Source organism: Gorilla gorilla, chromosome 16 (genome assembly GCF_029281585.2).
Source record: "Gorilla gorilla gorilla isolate KB3781 chromosome 16, NHGRI_mGorGor1-v2.1_pri, whole genome shotgun sequence".
Classification (NCBI taxonomy): domain Eukaryota; kingdom Metazoa; phylum Chordata; class Mammalia; order Primates; family Hominidae; genus Gorilla; species Gorilla gorilla.
In genome coordinates this window covers 76,338,302-76,358,253 of record NC_073240.2, presented here as the reverse complement: position 1 = coordinate 76,358,253, position 19,952 = coordinate 76,338,302, and the positions used below count along the sequence as shown (strand labels likewise).

Below are 19,952 nucleotides of genomic sequence, written 5' to 3'. Positions count from 1 at the left end.
ACCATTAGTACTGCCCTGCTTTCCTGAAAGCAGAGAGGAAAGAAACACCCAGAAAGTATAAGGAATTATCTTGAGTTGTTACGTTTTTTTTTTTTCTTGAGATGGAGTCTTGCTGTCGCCCAGGCCGGAGTTCAATGGTGCGATCTCGGTTTAATGCAACCTCCGCCTCCTGGGTTCAAACAATTCTCCTAACTCAGGCTCCCGAGTAGCTGGGATTATAGGCACCTGCCATCGTGCCCAGCTAATTTTCATATTTTTAGTAGAGACGGGGTTTTACCATGTTGGCCAGGCTGGTCTCGGACTCCTGACCTCAAGTGATCCACCTGCCTTGGCCTCCCAAAGTGTTGGGATTACAGGTGTGAGCCCTGCGCCCGGCCGGTTACTGTCTTGATCAAAGTGGAGTTGGTAGCCCACAAGTATCTTCAAAGTTATTGCTGAGTGCTCAGCCCTGTGCAAAGGAGAATTTGGCCAGGCGCAGTGGCTCACACCTGTAATCCTTTGTCCCTAGGACCATGTTTAGTGAGATATCATTAATTCCCACAAAGTAAAATAATGGATGGAAGAGTATATAAATTAAATGGTCAACCTGTATAGATCCAGCTGTGCCATCAAAAGCAAAAGAGAAGAAGCTTCACAAGGAATGCGGTGGTCAGAGAAAGCTTCAAGGAAGAGGCAGCACTTGAAAATGGGTAGAAAATGAATAGCATTGGAGGTGACGGAGACAGCCTGAGTGAAAGAATAGAGGCCAAAGTGAGCATGGTGTGTCTATGTTCTGATGAAGTAATTTTTAAGAAAGATTAAACTGGTGGGGTTTCCCAGAGTAGACTGGAAGGGAAAAAGGCCTATTCAAAAAAGTAGACTAAGAGGGTGTTACGGTAACTTAGACAGAAGATGACGTGGTCTTTGTGTCAGTGAAATCGAGCAGGAAGAACAGGATGGGGAGAAGATGAGGGCAAAAGCATAAAAACCAAAAACATTTCAAAGGTAAAAAATCTCTAGGATTTGGTGACTGACTGCTTCTGGGAGATGAAGGAAATGGGTAAGTCAGTGTTGACTTCACCTTTTTAAGACTGAATGATTTAAGAATGCTAGTATTGTTAACAGAGATAAGAAAGTTGCAAGATAAAGCTAATTTTTTTTTTTTTTTGAGACAGAGTCTCGTTCTGTTGCCCAGGCTGGAGTGCAGTGGTGCGCTCTTGGCTCACTGCAACCTCCACCTCCCGGGGTCAAGCAATTCTTGTGCCTCAGCCTCCCAAGTACCTGAGACTACAGGCATGTGCCACCACACCTGGCTAATTTTTGTATTTTTCATAGAGATGGGGTTTTACCATGTTGCCAGGCTGATCTCAAACTCTTGAGCTCAGGCAACCTGCCTGCCATGGCCTCCCAAAGTGCTGGGATTATAGGCATGAGCCACTGCACCCGGCCAAGATAAAGCAATTTTGAAGGAGGAGACTTAGTTGCAGACATAATGGATCTGAGATTATGGGAAACAGAAGGTTAATGGTTTAGTAAGCAATCTGTGATTATAAAACTGAAGCTTAGGTGAGATGAAAACAGCTAGAGATTCTTACAGTTTGACACTGTCAGCCTGGATGTGATGGCTGAAGTTCTGATGATTAAGACTCTGAGAGGGTATGTAGCAGTGCTTCCCAAACCTACCTATGACTCACCTGGGGATCTCGTTGACATGCAGATTCATGTTTCTTACACTCTCCCATACGATGCTGGTGTGATTGGTCCACGGACTATACTGAATAGCAGGGATGTGGAAAGATGAGCAGGGAGCTAACCATCTATGGTTTGGAGTTACCATTGGGGAGTAAAACAGAAGCGCCTACAAAAGAAAAAAAGTGTTTCCCAGAGTCATGTTTCTTGTCTTCTCCTTTTATTTCAGGTCCTTTAGAGAATACCTATCGTGATTTCTGGCTCATGGTATGGGAGCAAAAAGTCTTGGTGATTGTCATGACCACCCGGTGAGTTAATCCCTTTTTTCCAAAGGTCTCCACCTCCACTCTGTCCCTAGGCATGGGTGATTGAAGAGGGAAGTTTAGCTTTTAGAAATAATGAGGGTCAGCCTGGCACGGTGGCTCACGCCTGTAATCCCAGCACGTAGGGAGGCCAAGGCGGGCGGATCACAAGGTCAGGAGTTCCAGACTAGCCTGGCCAGCTTGGTGAAACCCCGTCTCTATTAAAAATACAAAAAATTAGCCGGGCATGGTGCCTTCTCTATTAAAAATACAAAAACTTAGCCGGGCATGGTGGTGCGTGCCTGTAATCCCAGCTACTTGGGAGGCTGAGGCAGGAGAATCACTTGAACCCAGGAGGCAGAGGTTGCAGTGAGCTGAGATCACGCCATTGCACTCCAGCCTGGGCTACAGAGCGAGACTCTGTCTCAATAAAAAAAAAAAAAAAAATTGAGGATTAGGAAAGCCAGGGCAAAGATTTTGAGATATCTCTTAGCTAATCCACAACCCGGGTATGGTGGAGATGAATAGATCTAACTTGTTAAAGCTTTAATCCCTGGCTCTGGCAACCCTGTGCCAGTTATACCCTATTTTGAGGTCCTGGCCTTATCCACTAAAGGAAGTTCTGGGAAACATTGGACAATTCTCCTTTTATCTGTTCCCTATTTCCAGAGGGGTGCTGCCTTCCTGACTCCTGAATTACCAGATTCCCTTTGCTCTCCATTTGTTGCTACTTTTTTTTTTTTTCTTCTGAGATGGAGTCTCACTCTGCCGCCAGGCTGGAGTGCAGTGGCACGATCTTGGCTCACTGTAACTTCCGTCTCCCAGGTTCAAGCAATTCTCCTGCCTCAGCCTCCCGAATAGCTAGGATTATGGGCATGTGCCACCACGCCTGGCTAATATCTTTTTTTTTTTTTTTTTTTTTTGGAGATGGTGTCTTGCTCTGTCACCCAGGTGGGAGTACAATGGCTCGATCTCAGTTCACCGCAACCCTTGCCTCCTGGGTTCAAGTGATTCTCCTGAGTAGCTGAGATTATAGGAACGTGCCACCATGCCCAGCTAATTTTTGGATTTTTAGTAGAGATGGGGTTTTACCATGTTGGTCAGGCTGGTCTTGAACTCCTGACCTCGTGATCTGTTGCCTCAGCCTCCCAAAGTGCTGGGATTACAAGCGTGGGCCACTGCGCCTGGCCAGGAAGATTTTATTTTATTTTTTTTTATTTTTATTTTTTTTTGAGACGGAGTCTCGCTGTCGCCCAGGCTGGAGTGCAGTGGTGCAATCTCAGCTCACTACAGGCTCTGCCCCCCCGGGGTTCACGCCATTCTCCTGCCTCAGCCTCCCGAGTAGCTGGGACTTCAGGCGCCCGCCACCTCGCCCGGCTAATTTTTTGTATTTTTAGTAGAGAAGGGGTTTCACTGTGTTAGCCAGGATGGGCTCGATCTCCTGACCTCGTGATCCGCCTGCCTCGGCCTCCCAAAGTGCTGGGATTACAGGCGTGAGCCACTGCGCCCGGCTGGAAGATTTTAATGAAAGGAATATTTTTGAAATTTTGGTCTACAAATCTGGCAAATTTAAGGAATAACCTATTTCAGATGAGGAAGGAAAAAAATGAATGTGAATGTTAAATTCCCTTTCTTAGCACTGTTATAACCACCACTTATTTGGAGAGGAGGTAGTGGGAGAAGTTCTACCTTGGAATACTTTGGGGCCACTGGAGGGTGGCAAGGTAGATTTAGGCCTTTTTTTTTTTGAGACAAGAGTCTCACTCTGTTGTGCAGGCTGGAGTTCAGTGGTGCGATCTCAGCTCACTGCAACCTCCACCTCCCAGGTTGAAGCTATTCTGCCTCAGCCTCCCAAGTAGCTGGGATTACAGGTGCCCACCACCATGCCTGGCTAATTTTTGTATTTTTAGTAGAGATGGGGTTTCACCGTGTTGGCCAGGCTAGTCTCGAATTCCTGACCTCAGGTGATCCGGCACCTTGGCCTCCTGAAGTGCTGGAATTACAGGCATGAGTCACTGCGCCTTTTTTTTTTTTTTTTTTTTTTTGAGACAGAGTCTCACTTTGTCATCCAGGCTGGAGTGCAGTGGTGCCATCTCAGCTCACTGCAGTCTCAACCTCCTGGATTCAAGCAATCCTCCTACCTCAGCCTCCTAAGTAGCTGGGACTACGGGTACCCACCACCATGCCTGACTAATTTCTCTACTCTTTTTTTTTTTTTCTTTTTTTTCTTTTTCTTTTTCTTTTTTGAGATGGAGTCTCATGATGTTACCCAGGCTGGTCTCAAGCTCCTGGTCTTAGGTGATTCTCCTGCCTAAACCTCCCAAGTAGCTGGGATTACAGGCATGCATCACTATACCCAGCTACTATACTGTTTTTTTCTCTGTTCACCCAGTATTTATCCCACATATGTGAGACGTACTATTGCGTATTAGAAAAAAGACCAAATGCTGTAGTAAGTGCTCAGTAACTGTCTGCTATATGAGTACGTGCAGAAACTTTAGCTGTGAGTACATTTGTTTAGAATGAAGAGGTTTCCTTTCCTTTCTGCTGAGAATCAATGGTGTAAGTTAGAAGCAATGCAAGAGATGATATTGCTGCCTGGGGGTATATCAGGTCTTTGGGGAAGCCAGGTTACTGCTGTGGAGAGGAACGATGGAAGGCTTACCTTGCTCTGTGTGTCTTCAGCTTTGAGGAAGGCGGCAGGAGAAAGTGTGGCCAATACTGGCCTTTAGAAAAAGACTCTCGGATCCGATTTGGCTTCCTCACAGTGACCAATCTAGGCGTGGAGAACATGAATCATTATAAGAAAACAACGCTAGAAATTCACAACACAGAGGTAAATCCAGGTTTCTTTTTTCTCACCTTGTTGAAACAGGGGGAGAATAATTACTGTAATGAAAATCTCCAGAGGGAATAGGTAGGATACCAGGGAAGTTATGAGTTGCTTCTGTTTTTCTAGGGACAGGATGAGGATATTTAACTCACAGCCAATATAGCCATATTACTGCAGCACGATAGGAACATTAAATAGGAGTAAAGCTTATAATTTTAGAAATCTGGGGCTGGGTGCAATGGCTTATGCCTATAATCCCAGCACTCTGGGAGGCAGAGGTGGAAGGATCACTTGAGCCCAGGAGTTCAAGATAATCTAGGCAACACAGTGAGATCCTGTCTCTACAAAACATAGAACAAATTAGCTGGGCATGGTGGCACACGCCTGTGAGGTCAAGGCAGCAGTAAGTTTGATCGTGCCACTGCACTCCAACCTGGGCAACAGAGTGAGATCCTGTCTCAAAAAAAATTCTGGATCTTACAGTATAGGAATTCTGCCTTTTCCAAACAATTAACCAACCCTTCCTTTGGGTTTGTAGTAAAGAAGCAATTATGGGAAAAGTTGACAGTGGTGGATAGGAGCCTTGGTGGTAGGGATAACCAGGGTGTTGAGAATCTGGAAAAGCCAGAGGTAGCTAGGGGCAGGCAGAAATAACCTTGTTAACGTTTACTTCTTTTCTCATCAAAGGAACGGCAGAAACGCCAGGTGACCCACTTCCAGTTCTTGAGCTGGCCAGACTATGGTGTCCCTTCCTCAGCAGCTTCCCTCATTGACTTCTTGAGAGTGGTCAGAAACCAGCAGAGTCTGGCTGTGAGCAACATGGGAGCACGCTCCAAAGGGCAGTGCCCTGAGCCACCCATTGTGGTCCATTGCAGTGCAGGCATTGGCAGGACAGGTAACGCACCTAATGCAGCTCTTGGTGTCTGCAGGGGCAGTAGGGGTGGACGAGGAAAAACAAAGCTCTTAGCCCACATCTGTGATTGGAGAAGGAACTCACTTGCTCCCTTGGTGGTGAATTGCTGTGAAAAATCCCTCTTCTAATGTCCTTTTGGTGGACCAAGTGATGCCCAGAATATATATTTCACAAGCCAAGTCCTCTAGGGGTTGATGTTTTATACACCCCATCATAACGCTGACTCTGTCACCTGTTAGAACTGTCACTGCAGGTATCCCAGAGAGCTCAGCTGGGCTGCTGCTTCCTTCCCATCCAGCCCTCCCTGGAGGGACTCCCCACCCTGTGCTGTGTTCTCCATTCTGGAGCCAGTTAGCAGCTTTTGCCTTAAGGGCATGTACATGGTAGGAAATGTTGGCCTTTCTAGTTCAAAGGTCCCTTTGGGAGAAAGTTGAGAATAGGTTTTTGTTAGGCCTCTGAAAAACTTGTGGACTCTGGAAATTAGGTGTGGGAGTGCTGTCAGTCTGTCTGTCTGGGATTGAAGCAGGAAGTTCCCCTGTGTCACCTTCCCATTTCCACTTCCTGTTACCCCAAGTGTATGTCCTGAGAAATAAGAGGCCTTCTCATTTCTCTGGCCTCCAACACTCCCTGTGACCTCCTTCTTGAGTCCTTTCAGGCCTAAGGCCACCTGGCCTTCTGCCATGAGGCACTTTGCCTGTGAATTCATTCATTCAGATCTGCCTGGGTTATTTGGTAGAGGGAGGAAGAGAAGAGAGGTAAACCAGATGTGATCACTTCCTTCCTTCTTCAGGTACCTTCTGCTCACTGGACATCTGCCTGGCACAGCTGGAGGAGCTTGGCACCCTTAATGTGTTCCAGACGGTGTCACGCATGAGGACCCAGAGGGCCTTCAGCATCCAGACCCCTGAGCAGTACTATTTTTGCTACAAGGCCATCCTGGAGTTCGCAGAGAAGGAGGGCATGGTATCCTCTGGCCAAAACCTGCTGGCCGTGGAGAGTCAGTAACTCTCCTACGAACCTCCTACCTGTTGGCCAGCCTTCCTTAAACTACCCTGGACACCACTGAGCCTATAGGTTGCCATCAGTTACGCTGAAGCCATGGATCAACTTCTTTCTTGTGTCTCCCAGCACACGTGTGCACGCAAGGCAGCCTTTCCCTTTGGCTAGATAAATGTGGTGAAATTGCCACTAGAAAGGGCCAGTAGCAATGTGTTCTTAATTCCTAGCATCTGCTATCAAACTGTGCCTTATTAAAACCAAATTGTGGCTATTGATTTTTGTTAGGGTCCCCGAGGTAAGTGGGGAAGGAACCTCCCTCCTCCTTTCTCCCGCCATTCTTTTTCTGGAGGTCTCCTGTCTCCCACTCCTTCCCTTTCCTAGGATTTTATGGGGAGGTTTGATGAAGCATTTGCCTTTCTCCCCAGAGAGCTTGACCAAGTTACATATTCTAGAGATCGTCCTGAGTGCCAAGCACGTTTATAAGTAGGGCGTGTATTCCAGTCCTTTCTGTCATTCTGTGTGTGTGTGTGTGTGTGTGTGTGTGTGTATGTGCACTTATGTGTATGGGTCCATATGTACGTGTGTATATAATATATATTGTATGTGATAATATGATCGTATTCTATAAATACATATACACACAGATACTCCTTTGCAGAAGTTCCTGGCGCTCCGTGTTGCAGTTCAGGACTCCTTGCTTCTTGGACCCTACTATTTATCCTGGACTAGCTTGGGTTGGTGATCATGTCTCCTCTCGTCAGGCTACAGAGTGGTGGAAGAGGACACACACACATCTCCTCCATGTTCCTGCCACAGGGCCCCTTCCTTAAGTAATGACTTATCTCCTTCCAGTTGCCACCTGTTGGAGCCAAGAATGTATTAGTTTGTGGTGACACTGGGTTAGCTCAGCATGGATTTCCCTTATCCGATGATTTTTCTACATTTACTTGGCCAATTTGGGGAACAGACCTCCACTGTGATTCCATACTCTCTCTTTGCTTTCACTATCCCAGGGATGGGAGGCGGAGGGTTGAGATGAACTCACTGAGCAGCCAGAGCCAAATGCAATCGGTACGAATCTTAGAAGGAAGGAGGGGGAGCCCGGGTATGAGAAAGAAAAAACCACTAAGAAAATACCTCCCTGGGAGGATGAGCTGGGGCCCTTTTTCTTTTGCTGGATGGTTCCTTTATGCAGCTTGGCCCTGTCTACCGAGATGCCCATCTCTTCCTGCCTGCTAGCCTGCTAGACCCTCAAACTGGGTGGGCTCTGTGTCATTAAAAAGCTTCACCCCCTGGCTGAGTGAGGTGGTCCCCTGCAATCACTGTTTGTCCCCTACCCACCCAACCTGTCCCTGCCTGCTCCCAGCCCACTCATCCTTATGTGCTAGGGATAAATCAAGAGTCCTCAGCACTCCACATTCCCAAAAAATCCCAGGAACTCCTAAACCTTCCCCTGTCACAGAAGATGAGGTTGGCAGCTGATCAGACCTCAATAATTTTATACTGTAATAAGCTCTTTGAATGTGTATATTATTATTTTTTACAATCATTTCATTTTGTATTTAATATCAATGGACTGAGTCAGATTCAGAAAATAATTGTAATGTTCATATTCAATATCTTACAGTGATACAGTTTTGTATTTACATATAAATATACCGACATGATCAAAACCCTTTTAGCTTCATCAATTTAGCAGCCTGGGACATGAGGGAGGGGGTCCAGGAGCTGGTCTGGGAGGGATGAGGGAGGCAGGGAGGGACCCAAGGCTTCAGTATCTGAGACTTTGAGTTCTGACACTATGAGTTCACCTTGTCTGTAGGCCATGGCCCTATCTCTGGACAGAGGGACCAGCACCAGTTCAGTGCTTGAGATGTGCTAAGCGCTATGCTAGGTGCTTTTCCCCCACCCTGCCTCATTCAAACCTCACAACAATTCAGTGAGATATTATCTTCTCTCCCTTCTCCTGTGCACCCCTTTCTCATTTCTATATAGATGAGGAAGGTGAGGTCCAGAGGGTTACAGTGATTTGCTCTAAAACGAGCTTAAGTTGGTCTGCTTACAAAGCCTGTGGTCTCTTCACTGCATGGAAGATGGAGATCTTGTGTTTGGAGAACAGAGGTTTGTTTAGCTCTCCTTTCAGAGTATAAATAGTTCTTAAATTCCAGGTTGTTGTTCTTGTGCCCATGCTTCATGTAGTAGACTCGAAGGGCGACAGGGTTGGTGACTGACTGTCCTAGCTAGGACCTCCTGATGTAGGGTCCTCGTGTCTGCAGCGTACCAAAGGGGTTATCATTCTCCCCAGGAAACTCCATATCTATGGGTACATGGTCTTTGTGAGAAGATCTTGAGTCATTTGCATTTATCTCTTAGAAAGAAAGGAACCAGAAGCCTTGTACATGGAAGACCACTCCCCATATCATACCTGTTGGCTGTTGATGGCCTGCCCAGTTGGGGCAGTTGTGGCTGGGAAATATTGGGGTGTTCTTAATAATAGTCATAGCAGCCAATTTACTGGATGCTCACTCTATTCCAGGCACTGTTCAGAGTAATTTCTAGGTATCATCTCATTCACCCTCAACAACCTTTTGAGGTAGGTATTGACAGAAGAAAAAAATTGAGAGACAGGAATGTTAATTTGCTACAGCCAGGATCCCAGATCATCTGACTCCAAAGTATCTTCTTTCACCTCTTACACTAGACTTCCTCTAAGAATCCATCTTCTGATCTGCCAATAAATTTTTATTGAGTTTCTTACCATAATCAGGAGCTCTAGTGTACAGCAGAAGATTAATCTAGTTCCTTCTCCAGGTGAGCCTCCATTCTCTTGGGAGTGCACAAACATAAGAAGTGAACAGAGATTCTTGGAAATCTGAGAAACCAGAGAGGTCAGGGGTTTGGTGGAACATGTAAGAAATGGGATTAATGATAAAAGGCCTGGAGGAGGTAACTTTCAATTGTCATTTATTTGAAGAGGCTGTAACCCGACTGCCCTGTGAATTTAAGGTTATGCATGAGTTCCTCATTGCATATCTGAAGACTGGTGAGGTTATCTATCACTTCAGCTCCATAAAATGCTGATTCCTGGGCCCATCCAGTAGGTTGTTAGTGAGTGACAGGATTATTCAGGTTTGGGAACCATAGATTTAGTTCATGTTTCTGACCCTATAGAGAGTTAACGAATTGATGTCTCCTAAATTTTCAGTAAAACTCAGAGGAACTCCTCCCACTGCCATTGTTTGTAGCTTTTACCAGCGTGAACCTACCTGTGTTAGGTGTTAAAGGAGGAGGTAAAGGAAAGGGAAGGCAGAGACGCAACCCAGAATCTGTTTGGCAAGTCAGGGTTCTCATACAGGAGACTTAGTGAACAAAGCAAGAGAAAATGCTCAGGGTCTAAGCGCAGTGGCTTATGCCTGTAATCCCAGTACTTTGGAAGGCCGAGGTGGGCAGATCACCTGAGGTCAGGAGTTTGAGACCAGCCTGACCAATATGATGAAACCCCATCTCTACTAAAAATATAAAAATTACCCGGGTGTGGTGGCATGTGCTTGTAATCCCAGCTACTCGGGAGGCTGAGATGGGAGAATCACTTGAACTGGGAGGCAGAGGTTGCAATGAGCCGAGATCGCGCCATTGCACTCTAGCCTGGGCAACAAGAGTAAAACTCCATCTCAAAAAAAAATAAATAAATAAAAAAGAAAGACAGTGTTCAGGAAAGAAGAAAACACTGAGCTAAAGCAGGCTTCTGCTTCTGATTTGATTGCTGTTTGTTTCACCTTTCTCTAACATTCCCATGCTATATAATTTTTCAAACATGAGATAATCCCTGTGTCCTTTTTCCCATTGCTCCCTTCATCTTGCCCATCCTTGTTGGCTAGGATGGGACTCCTGAGATGAAGGGTGCCCCAGCATCCTCAGCCTAGGAGGCCCACCCTTATCAGTCTTCATGTGACAGTATGCAGGTAAATGACAGAGTAGGACTTGTTCTTGGGAGAATGGACTATTTAGCATCATAGCCCTAGGGAAATTTGGTTCCTTCCCTGAAAGGAATGCTTCCTGTCTCTCGGGACACACAGACACACATACAAAAACTTTTATAAATCAGAGACCTAGAGGGAATTGGGCCAAGAGGCATTGGCCAAGTAGAAAAGCTTCTCTAGAGTGACCCAGCTCTTTTGTGGTTTTGAGGTCTTACCACTCAACCAAACCCAAGTCCTAGGTTCCCTCTGTAAAAGAAGGGGCTACACTAGATGATCCTACCATGGGTCCTCTGACTGTAAGGGTCCAGTTCTTTGTTGGACAGTGCAGACACCCATAGAGGAGCTATTAGGCCTTTACTTGGGTTGAGTTGGCTCCCACTAGCACTCCCCACTTTTCATTTTTTTTACTTTCAGAGACAGTCTCACTCTGTTGCCTAGGTTAGAGGGGAGTGGCATGATCATGGCTCACTGCAGTCTCAACAACTGGGCTCAAGCAGGAACCCAGCTTTTTTTTTTTTTTTTCTCTCTCTCTCTCTCTAGAGACAGGATCTCACTATGTTGCCCAGGCTGGTCTCAAACTCCAGCCTCAAGCAATCCTCCTGCCTCGGCCTCCCACAGAGGATTACAGGCATGGGCCACCACACCCAGCCTCTCCAGTTTTAGTGTGTTTTCAGAGTCTCTTCTTTCAAGCTGCTGCTACTTCCCTAGCTTCCCTCAGTTCTCTTCCCCCTTGGCCTTCCAATTGGAGGAAAAGCAGGTCAGGTCTCTGTCATCTCCAAGACCAGCCTATAGGCCTTTAAAGTTTCCCTGTTTCTTAATGTGGGGTCTACAGGGTTTCTCAGAGGCAAAGCATGAACAGACCAAGAGTCCTATAGCTCCCAACCTAGTCCTTAGATTTCTCTCTGGCCTTGGTTACTCCCACAAACCACTGTGAGCCTACCAAGGGCAGGAGTGGAAATGCCCATCAGCCTGGGAACCATCTTTTTCTCTTAGGAGGTATCCGCCCTATAGTTACCTTTACACAACACTTGTGAATATCAAGTGTTCTAGACTGCACTGCTCATAATTGACTACAGAGAAGACTAGGATCTTCTCCACAAATAGAAATATATCACTTTTACTTGGAGATGTTTTCTTGGGGGAAAAAAATCTAGCACCTTGAAACCTGTTACAAGGTTTAAATCTCCCTCCTTTACCTTGGCTGTCATAAAATCCTCCTGTTTGAGCTAAATGTGGCCTGCTGAAGTCTTAAATGCCCATATTTTTCAGGCTAAGGCCATGGTGGACATAGCTAACTCCACTAGAATCCTAGCTGGGGGTGTTGGAAAAAACGGTACAGTGCCCCTCTCAGACTCCAGGCTCACGTCCGTCTCCCCTCCCCGCACATTATAATCTGGCTACTTCTCTAATGCTGCTGCGTAGTTTGTCTTAAAGCCTCAAGACTGGCCAGATGTGCACCTGAGTAAAGGTCAGCCATTTCATCTGGGGGCTCTTTCTTGACTTTTAATGAATTTTCTTCTGTGAAAAAATGTATTTTTAATAAAAAATTTTCTGTGGCCAGCATCCAGTGGAAGTCTGGAGTCTGATGTGCAGTGCAGATACTGGTCTGGAGATGTCAGTTTAGGACTTAGTTAGACAGAAGCAATGAGCCTTGAAGTGAGAATGAGGAAGGCAAGAGAGGAGATACGTTTGGATGTCACCAACATTTAGGTAATGGGTGGAAGAAGAAAAGCTGCTGAAGGATACTAATGAACAGGCAGAGGTAACTGAGCACAAAGCCAGGCTGCTTTGTCACAGGCTGCTGAGAGGTAGGTAGTGGCTGGGACGAATGAACAAGATCTGAAATGTGGGTTCATTCGAAGTCTTCAAAGGGACTATGTGGCTGTTAGGGAGGCTGCATGAGAGAGATGTGAAGGAATAGACTGCAGTGCCCAGGCTGTCCTCACTTAAACCAAAACAAGGCCCACCTTGATCTCTTACACATTAGGCTTCTGAATAAGATTTTCTTTGAAGAAAGGACCTTGCTGGGTGCAGTGGCTCAGGCCTGTAATCCCAGTGCTTTGGGGGGCTAAGGTGGGAGGATCACTTGAGGCCAGGAGTTTCAGACCAACCTGAGCAACATGGCAAAACCCCGTCTCTAAAAAAATAAATAAAAATAATAAATTCTCAAATGGCAAGCTATTCTATTTTTAAAAAGCAGTAACAAAGGAACTCGTTGCTTTAAAAAAAAAAAAAAAAAAGTCAGGCCAGGCGCAGTGGCTCACACCTGTAATCCCAGCACCTCGGGAGGCCGAGGCGGGTGGATCACTTGAGGTCGGGAGTTTGAGACCAGCCTGACCAACACAGAGAAACCCCATCTCTCCTAAAAATACAAAATTAGCCGGGTATGGTGGCGCAAGCCTGTAATCCCAGCTACTCGGGAGGTTGAGGCAGAAGAATCGCTTGAGCCCAGGAGACGGAGGTTTCGGTGAGCAGAGATCGCACCATTGCACTCCAGCCTGGGCAAGAAGAGCGAAACTCTGTCTCAAAAAAAAAAAAAAAAAAAAAAAAGCCACCAAACAACTGGTAACGAGAAGGAAACACTTTGAAAACATAAAGCCAGGTAAACTGAGGAACATGCTGAGTGACCCAGGAGGGTAAACTAGGGTAAACTAATGCTCAGCCAGGGGAAACATTTCAAGGCAGTGAGTAGCAGTCATAAAAATTCCTTCAAACATTCCGAGCCTCCATGAGCCTCCCAGGAGAATGGCGTGAACCCGGGAAGCTGAGCTTGCAGTGAGCCGAGATCGCGCCACTGCACTCCAGCCTGGATGAGAGCGAGACTCTGTCTCAAAGAAAAAAAAAAAAATTCCAAGCCTCCAAGGCCACCCAGAAATCAGAAATTACGGAATATATACCATCTAAACCTGGTTGCAAGAGAAATGGAGTTTCTTCACATCATGGGATTATTTGGCCCTCTAGGCCTGCTCCAGGGCTCATTGCTCAATCGGACTTTGCATTTGAATGGCCAGGAGAAGAGGGAGGTAGGAATGATAAAGGAGGGGAAAAAGGTATGAGAACTCTTGACTGAATGCTAGGGATACTTAATTTTTTTTTTTTTTTTTTTTTTTTTTTTTTTTTTTTTTTTGAGACAGAGTCTCTGTCGCCCAGGCTGGAGTGCAGTGGCATGATCTCGGATCACTGCAACCTCCGGCTCCCCGGCTCAAGTGATTCTCCTGCCTCAGCCTCCCAAGTAGCTGGGACTACAGGCGCGTGCCACCATGCCCGGCTAATTTTTTTGTATTTTTAGTAGAGACGGGTTTTCACTGTGTTAGCCAGGATAGTCTTGATCTGACTTCGTGATCCAAAGTGTTGGGATTACAGGCGTGAGCCACCACGCCCGGCAGGCATACTTAATTTTAAATCTCACATCTTCCCACCGAAGTATTCTGATTCTTAGATTACAGATAAAGAAACTGAAAAGATAAATGAGTTGCCAAAATCATCTTGCCTTGAACCTAGAAGATGCTTTGGGTTGTGGGTCCCTGGGGAGCCAGCCTCATATCCTCCTTACCTGGATATTACTGAGAGTCTTAGCCCTCAGAGGTTGTGTCGATAGGGTGCTGGCACTGATATCCTTGGCAGAGTCACTGAAGTGCAGGCCCTAAATGTCTCTCAGTCACCACCTACCATAAGTGCCCTAAAGAACTTTGAATGAGTCCTTTTTGTGAAAGAGAGAAGGTGTATGTGAGACACCTGTGAGATTGAGGGTGTCAGGAGGTGTGATAGATTTGAGTTTATGTGTTGCGAATTTAGGTCTTCTGTGTATGTATGTATGTGCATCAGACAAATGTTGCTTTTCTGGATAATTTTCTGGAAAAGGCCAGAAATCATTTAGAATTGTCTGAGGATAAACTGATCTTTAAGTTAGGGAGGTGAGGCGTGTGGAGCAACAGGGGAGTCCGGCTGTTTTTCTCCAGGCCCCAACCTGGGTCACTGGCCGGAGTGCACAAAGACAGCATGTGGGAGTGGAGGCAAAGCTTAGACTTTGGACCCAGACTTCCCTTAAGCTATTTGACTTGAGAAAGTCACTCTACTGCTGTTAGCCTCAGTTTGCTCATCTATAACTAAGGATAATAATCCCTAACTCACAAACTCTACAAGAATTTTTTGTTGTTGTTGTTTGAGACAGGGTCTTGCTCTGTCTCCCAGGCTCAAGTGCAGTGGTGTGATTACAGCTAACAGCAGTCTCAACCTCCCAGGCTCAGGTGACCTTCCTGCCTCAGCCTCTTGAGTAGCTGGGACCACAGGGACATGCCACCATGCCCAACTAAATTTGTTTTTATTTTTTGTAGAGACAGTCTCACTGTGTTGCCCAGGCTGGTCTATGAGACTTTTCACATAAAACGGGCCTCCAGGAATCAGAACCTGACCTACCAGTGTGATTTCTCCTAGGAGGGCCCTTACCCAAATCCACTTAATTTTATTTTAATTATTATCATTATTATTTTTTTTACCTATACCAGTTGGTTCACAAAGTCCACTTAGTTTTGTCTTCACTGATAGGGTAGTCGGGGGAGTAGCATGGATGTAACCCCTCAGAGCAGCTGGAAGCTGGAGGGACAATGTCACCAAATCAAGCGTTCTCTTTTCCAAAGAATGTGGGACTTGCCGTGCTGTCCAGGTGTCAACATACTGAGTCAGAAACCATCACTGGACCCCTTCCAAAGGGCCCCCTGTATCTGACTGCAGTGAGCTCTGGGGACTCAGAGGTGCATCGAAGTGTCTGTCCTCAAGAAACTCAGTCTGCCAAGTGTTCAGGAGGAGGTCTCCACCAGAGTGGCACACATAGGACCACGGGCAGTGTCAGCAAAGCCTGGTTCTCTGAGTGGAGGTAACTGTTGCAGTTGCAAATCCTCCATGAGGAACTGCATCCACAGCACAACACGTGCTGCCTAGTATCACTGTCAAATGCTGGGTCTTTGGCTTCCACAGCAGCTCAGAACCTTACCAGGTGATAAAGCACACTTTATCATCACATTTGATCCTCATAACAGGGCAAGGATTGCTATGTTATCCTCTTATACAGGAGAGGAAGCTGATCCACAGATAAGAAGGGACAGTGGGAACCAGGGGACTAAACTTCCAGACTAGTTCTTTCTGCTCCACCAATCTGCCTCATCTCACTTTGACACAGTATCTGTTATGCCTTCAGCTAGAGCCCCTTAAGAAATTAAGAAATAGAGCAGGAATTTGAGATGGGGATCCAGCCATCAGGGGATTGGTTCTTTTTTTTTTTTTTTTTTTTTTTGAGATGGAGTTTCACTCTTCCCCGCCCAGGCTGGAGTGAGATGGCATGATCTCGGCTCATTGCAACTTCTGCCTCCCGGGTTCAAGTGATTCTCCTGCCTCAGCCTCCTGAGTAGCTGGGATTATAGGCGCCCACCACCACGCCCAGCTAATTTTTCTATTTTTAGTAGAGACGGGGTTTTGCCATGTTAGCCAGGCTGGTTGGTCTTGGACTCCTGACCTCAGGTGATCCAACCACCTGGGCCTCCCAAAGTGCTAGGATTACAGATGTGAGGCACTGCACCCGGCTGGGTTCTTTTTGAGACTCTGTCTCAAAAAAAACTCTCAAAGAGTTTCACTCTTCTGCCCAGGCTGGAGTGAAGTGGCGCGATCTAGGCTCACTGCAACCTCCGCCTCCCAGGTTCAAACAATTCTCCTGCCTCAGCCTCCCAACTAGCTGGGACTGTAGGCATGTTGCCACCATGGACAGCTATTTTTTTTTTTTTTTTTTTTTTGAGACAGGGTTTTGCTCTTGTCACCCAGGCAGGAGTGCAGTGATGTGATCTCGGTTCACTGCAACCTCCACCTCCCAGGATCAAGCGATTCTCCTGCCTCAGCCTCCCGAGTAGCTCGGACTGTAGGCACGTGCCATCACGCACAGCTAATTTTTTTTTTTGAGATGGAGTTTCACTCTTATCGCCCAGGCTGGAGTGCAGTGGTGCAATCTCAGCTCACTACAACCTCTGCCTCCTGGGTTCAAGTGATTCTCCTGCCTCAGCCTCCCGAGTAGCTGGGATTACAGGTGCCCACCACCATGCCCAGCTAATTTTTTTGTATTTTTACTAGAGATGGGGTTTCTTCATGTTGGCCAGGCTAGTCTCGAACTCCTGGCCTCAGGTGATCCGCCTTCAGGTGATCCTAACCTCAGGTGATTGGCCTCCCAAAGTCTTGGGATTACAGGCATGAGCCACAGCGCCCAGCCCACGCACAGCTAATTTTTAAATATTTTGTAGAGACAGGGTCTTGCTCTGTTGCCCAGCTGGGATCTCTGTTCTGAAGAAAAACTTGGTCCTCACCCTAGGGAAGATGAACCTCAAACTCCATGGCTCTGCCAGGGTGGGCCTCCTGCTGAACACATAGTTCTTATCTCCTGGCCTTTCCCTCTCCATACTTTTCACCCAGTGATTCAATCGACTGAGCTACTGCCCATTTTCCAGTCTCCAGACTCCAGTTGGGGTGACCCACTGCCCTTCCAAAATCAGTAGTTCTTCCCACCTACCCTGTCTCCTCAGTGGTAAGCTTCCCCCACCTGGATCCTATGTGAGGTCCTTAGAGTCTATCTTTTTTTCTTTTTTCTTTTTTTTTTTTTTTTGAGACGGAGTCTGTCTCTGACGCCCAGGCTGGAGTGCAGTGGCGCGATCTCGGCTCACTGCAAGCTCCGCCTCCCAAGTTCACGCTATTCTCCTGCCTCAGCCTCCCAAGTAGCTGGGACTACAGGCGCGAACCAACACGCCCGGCTAATTTTTTGTATTTTTTAGTAGAGACGGGGTTTCACTGTGTTAGCCAGGATGGTCTTGATCTCCTAACCTTGTGATCCGCCCACCTTGTTCTCCCAAAGTGCTGGGATTACAGGTGTGAGCCACCACGTCCAGCCGAGTCTTTCTATTCCAATTTCCACCCCCATTTCACAGGGAAACTGAGGCTCAGAGGGAGGAAGAGACTTGCCTAAGACTATAACACCAGTCGCCGACCATGCTAAGTGCAGAACTCAGATTACCTAACTAGTAGCCTCAAGCTCTATCAACTCTTCACACAGCAGGCCACAGGCTACTTCTTTCCCTCTACTACCCACACTGAATCACTCACCTACTCCCCTTGAGTCTTTCTCAAATACAGGCTCTCCTTCAATATTCTTCTAACCGGCTGGGCGCGGTGGCTCACGCCTATAATCTCAGCACTTTGGGAGGCAGAGGCGGGTAGATCACAAGGTCAGGAGTTGGAGACCAACCTGGCCAACACAGTGAAACCCCATCTCTACTAAAAATACAAAAATTAGCCGGGTGTGGTGGCACACACCTGTAGCCTGTAGTCCCAGCTACTCGGGAGGCTGAGGCAGGAGAATCGCTTGAACCTGGGAGGCGGAGGCTGCAGTCAGCCGAGACCATGCCATTGCACTCCAGCCTGGGTGACAGAGTGAGACTTTGTCTCAAAAAAAAAAAAAATTCTTTTCACCCACTGTCACTGTTCTGGTCAATCCTCCTTCCGTGTCTCCTGAATTATTGGGATAGACTTCCCAATAATTTCCTAACTGGCAGCAGGCCCTCATTCTGCCCATTGGATGCCAAGGTCCTTCACATTCTGCACACCCCACCTTATCCACATTAACTTCCTTTCCTCAATGCCTCAACAAACAGGTTTTTTTGTTTGTTTCACATTGTGTGCTCTGGCTCTAGGCTCAGCTCTCTGGAATACAGACATGTGGGGTGGTTTCTGTCCCCTAGAAACTCCTTTTGGTTAGAAGTTATGAAAAATAAAGCAAATGAGGCAAGGAAGGATCTGAGTCAAAGCTTTGACTTGAGGGCTGCTGAAGGTGGGGAAAGCTTTCGGATTGGGTGGCTTTGATAGAGAAAAGAAGCCTTCTCTTTCCTCAGCTATTCCTTCCACAAGAGGCACTTCTGTAGTCTCCAAACGCAGTATTACAACAGCCTCTGGGCCTCCCCTTGCTGCCTATAGGCACTTCTCTCTCAGTGCATCGTCAGAACCCATCTTTCTGCCAGGGTGCCAAACATCTTACACTATAGTTCTGGGTCTGTGGGCCTTGTGACCGTGCTGCCTGCACATTCTGCTGCGCACGTCCAAGAATTTTACTCAACTAAAAGTCTTCAACTGTTTGTTCCATCTCCCCACCCCTCCTTTTTTATTACTACAGCCACATATGAAGGTCCTTTTTTGCATTTACCCCTTTGTGTCCTTTGCTGAAAATGACCTGCCCCTCCAATTTGCTGGATGAAATCTTTAAGACCCAACTTGAATGCCACCTCCTTCATGAAACCTTTCCCAATTCTCCTTCAGCGAGAAGGAATCTCTCTTCTCTGAGCTCCTATTTACATACACATTCCTATTTTCATACACATTCCTGCCTTGCCTTAGTTCCTTACGTAGAATCTCCTCGGCTGAATCTGGAGCCCTTGGAGGGGTAGAGTAAGCATGTCATCCAGTCTGTAATTGCACCCAGCAGCAGGTACGTATGAATGTCTGCCTCACCCACAGTAGGTGCTCAGGCAAGTGCCCGTTGCCCGCGGACGCAGGGCTTCCTGTTTGCATCACTCATTTTTAGGCGCCTAACAGAGCGGACCGAACACGGTTAGGTCACACAGCCACAGGAGTCTGCCCACTCCAGCCAGTGACTAGGGTGCTCCTACCCTTCTCTCCTACCTAGTTCCAAATGGGTTGTGTGTGTGAAGGAAGTTGGGGCCGGGTAGCTCCGCTGGCTCCTCCTCCGCGTCCACCCAGCGGATCTCCGAGTCCCAGGCGGCCTCCCCCCAGTCCGAGGACCTCAAGAAACTCGAGTCGGCGGCGAGGGAGCTATATGGGCCTCTACCACGGAGGCGTCTCCCACTCGCGTTTAGTTTAATTAATTAATTTATATTTTTTGGAAGGAGGGGGCGTTCAATGAAGGGGAAGAGGCGGGGCGAAGGGCGGAGGCGGGCCCAGGGTGACTGACGTGAGCGCCGGGGAGCCAATGGCCCGTGGGGGGCGTTCCCCCCCATTCAGGACTCCTCGCCTGGCTCGGAAGGTATGTTAAACAGCTGCTTTTAATTTGGTCCCCCCAATCTCAGGCGTTTGGGGGGCTAGTCCGCCGGCCGCTCGGTCTGGCCGGCCCGACGTGGTGTGGGCCCTGCGGGCCCTGGGACCGAGCTGAGGGGAGGCTCGGAGTTCCGCGGCCGAGGTAGGCGAGGGACAGGCCAGGAAGGAGAGCTCTTGGCGCC

The 19,952-nt window shown here is 47.3% G+C and overlaps 2 protein-coding genes across 6 annotated transcripts in view; both read left to right on the top strand.

The window, feature by feature from the left end:
* PTPN9 (protein tyrosine phosphatase non-receptor type 9) overlaps positions 1 to 8,388 on the top strand; it is a 105,644-nt gene extending 97,256 nt beyond the window's left edge. Inside the window, exons 10-13 of the mRNA XM_019010728.4 lie at positions 1,898 to 1,976; positions 4,656 to 4,806; positions 5,491 to 5,698; positions 6,507 to 8,388. Coding sequence (XP_018866273.1) covers positions 1,898 to 1,976; positions 4,656 to 4,806; positions 5,491 to 5,698; positions 6,507 to 6,721 — 653 coding nt within the window. The 3' untranslated portion in view covers positions 6,722 to 8,388. The remainder of the gene's footprint in view (positions 1 to 1,897; positions 1,977 to 4,655; positions 4,807 to 5,490; positions 5,699 to 6,506) is intronic.
* Positions 8,389 to 19,471: 11,083 nt separating this feature from the next.
* SIN3A (SIN3 transcription regulator family member A) overlaps positions 19,472 to 19,952 on the top strand; it is an 84,880-nt gene continuing 84,399 nt past the window's right edge. The window contains exon 1 of one of the 5 annotated variants that reach the window (XM_055363814.2): positions 19,472 to 19,759. The gene's annotated coding sequence lies outside the window, so the exon portion shown is untranslated. The other 4 variants (XM_055363820.2, XM_063699041.1, XM_055363817.2 and 1 more) reach the window with 4 other exon arrangements.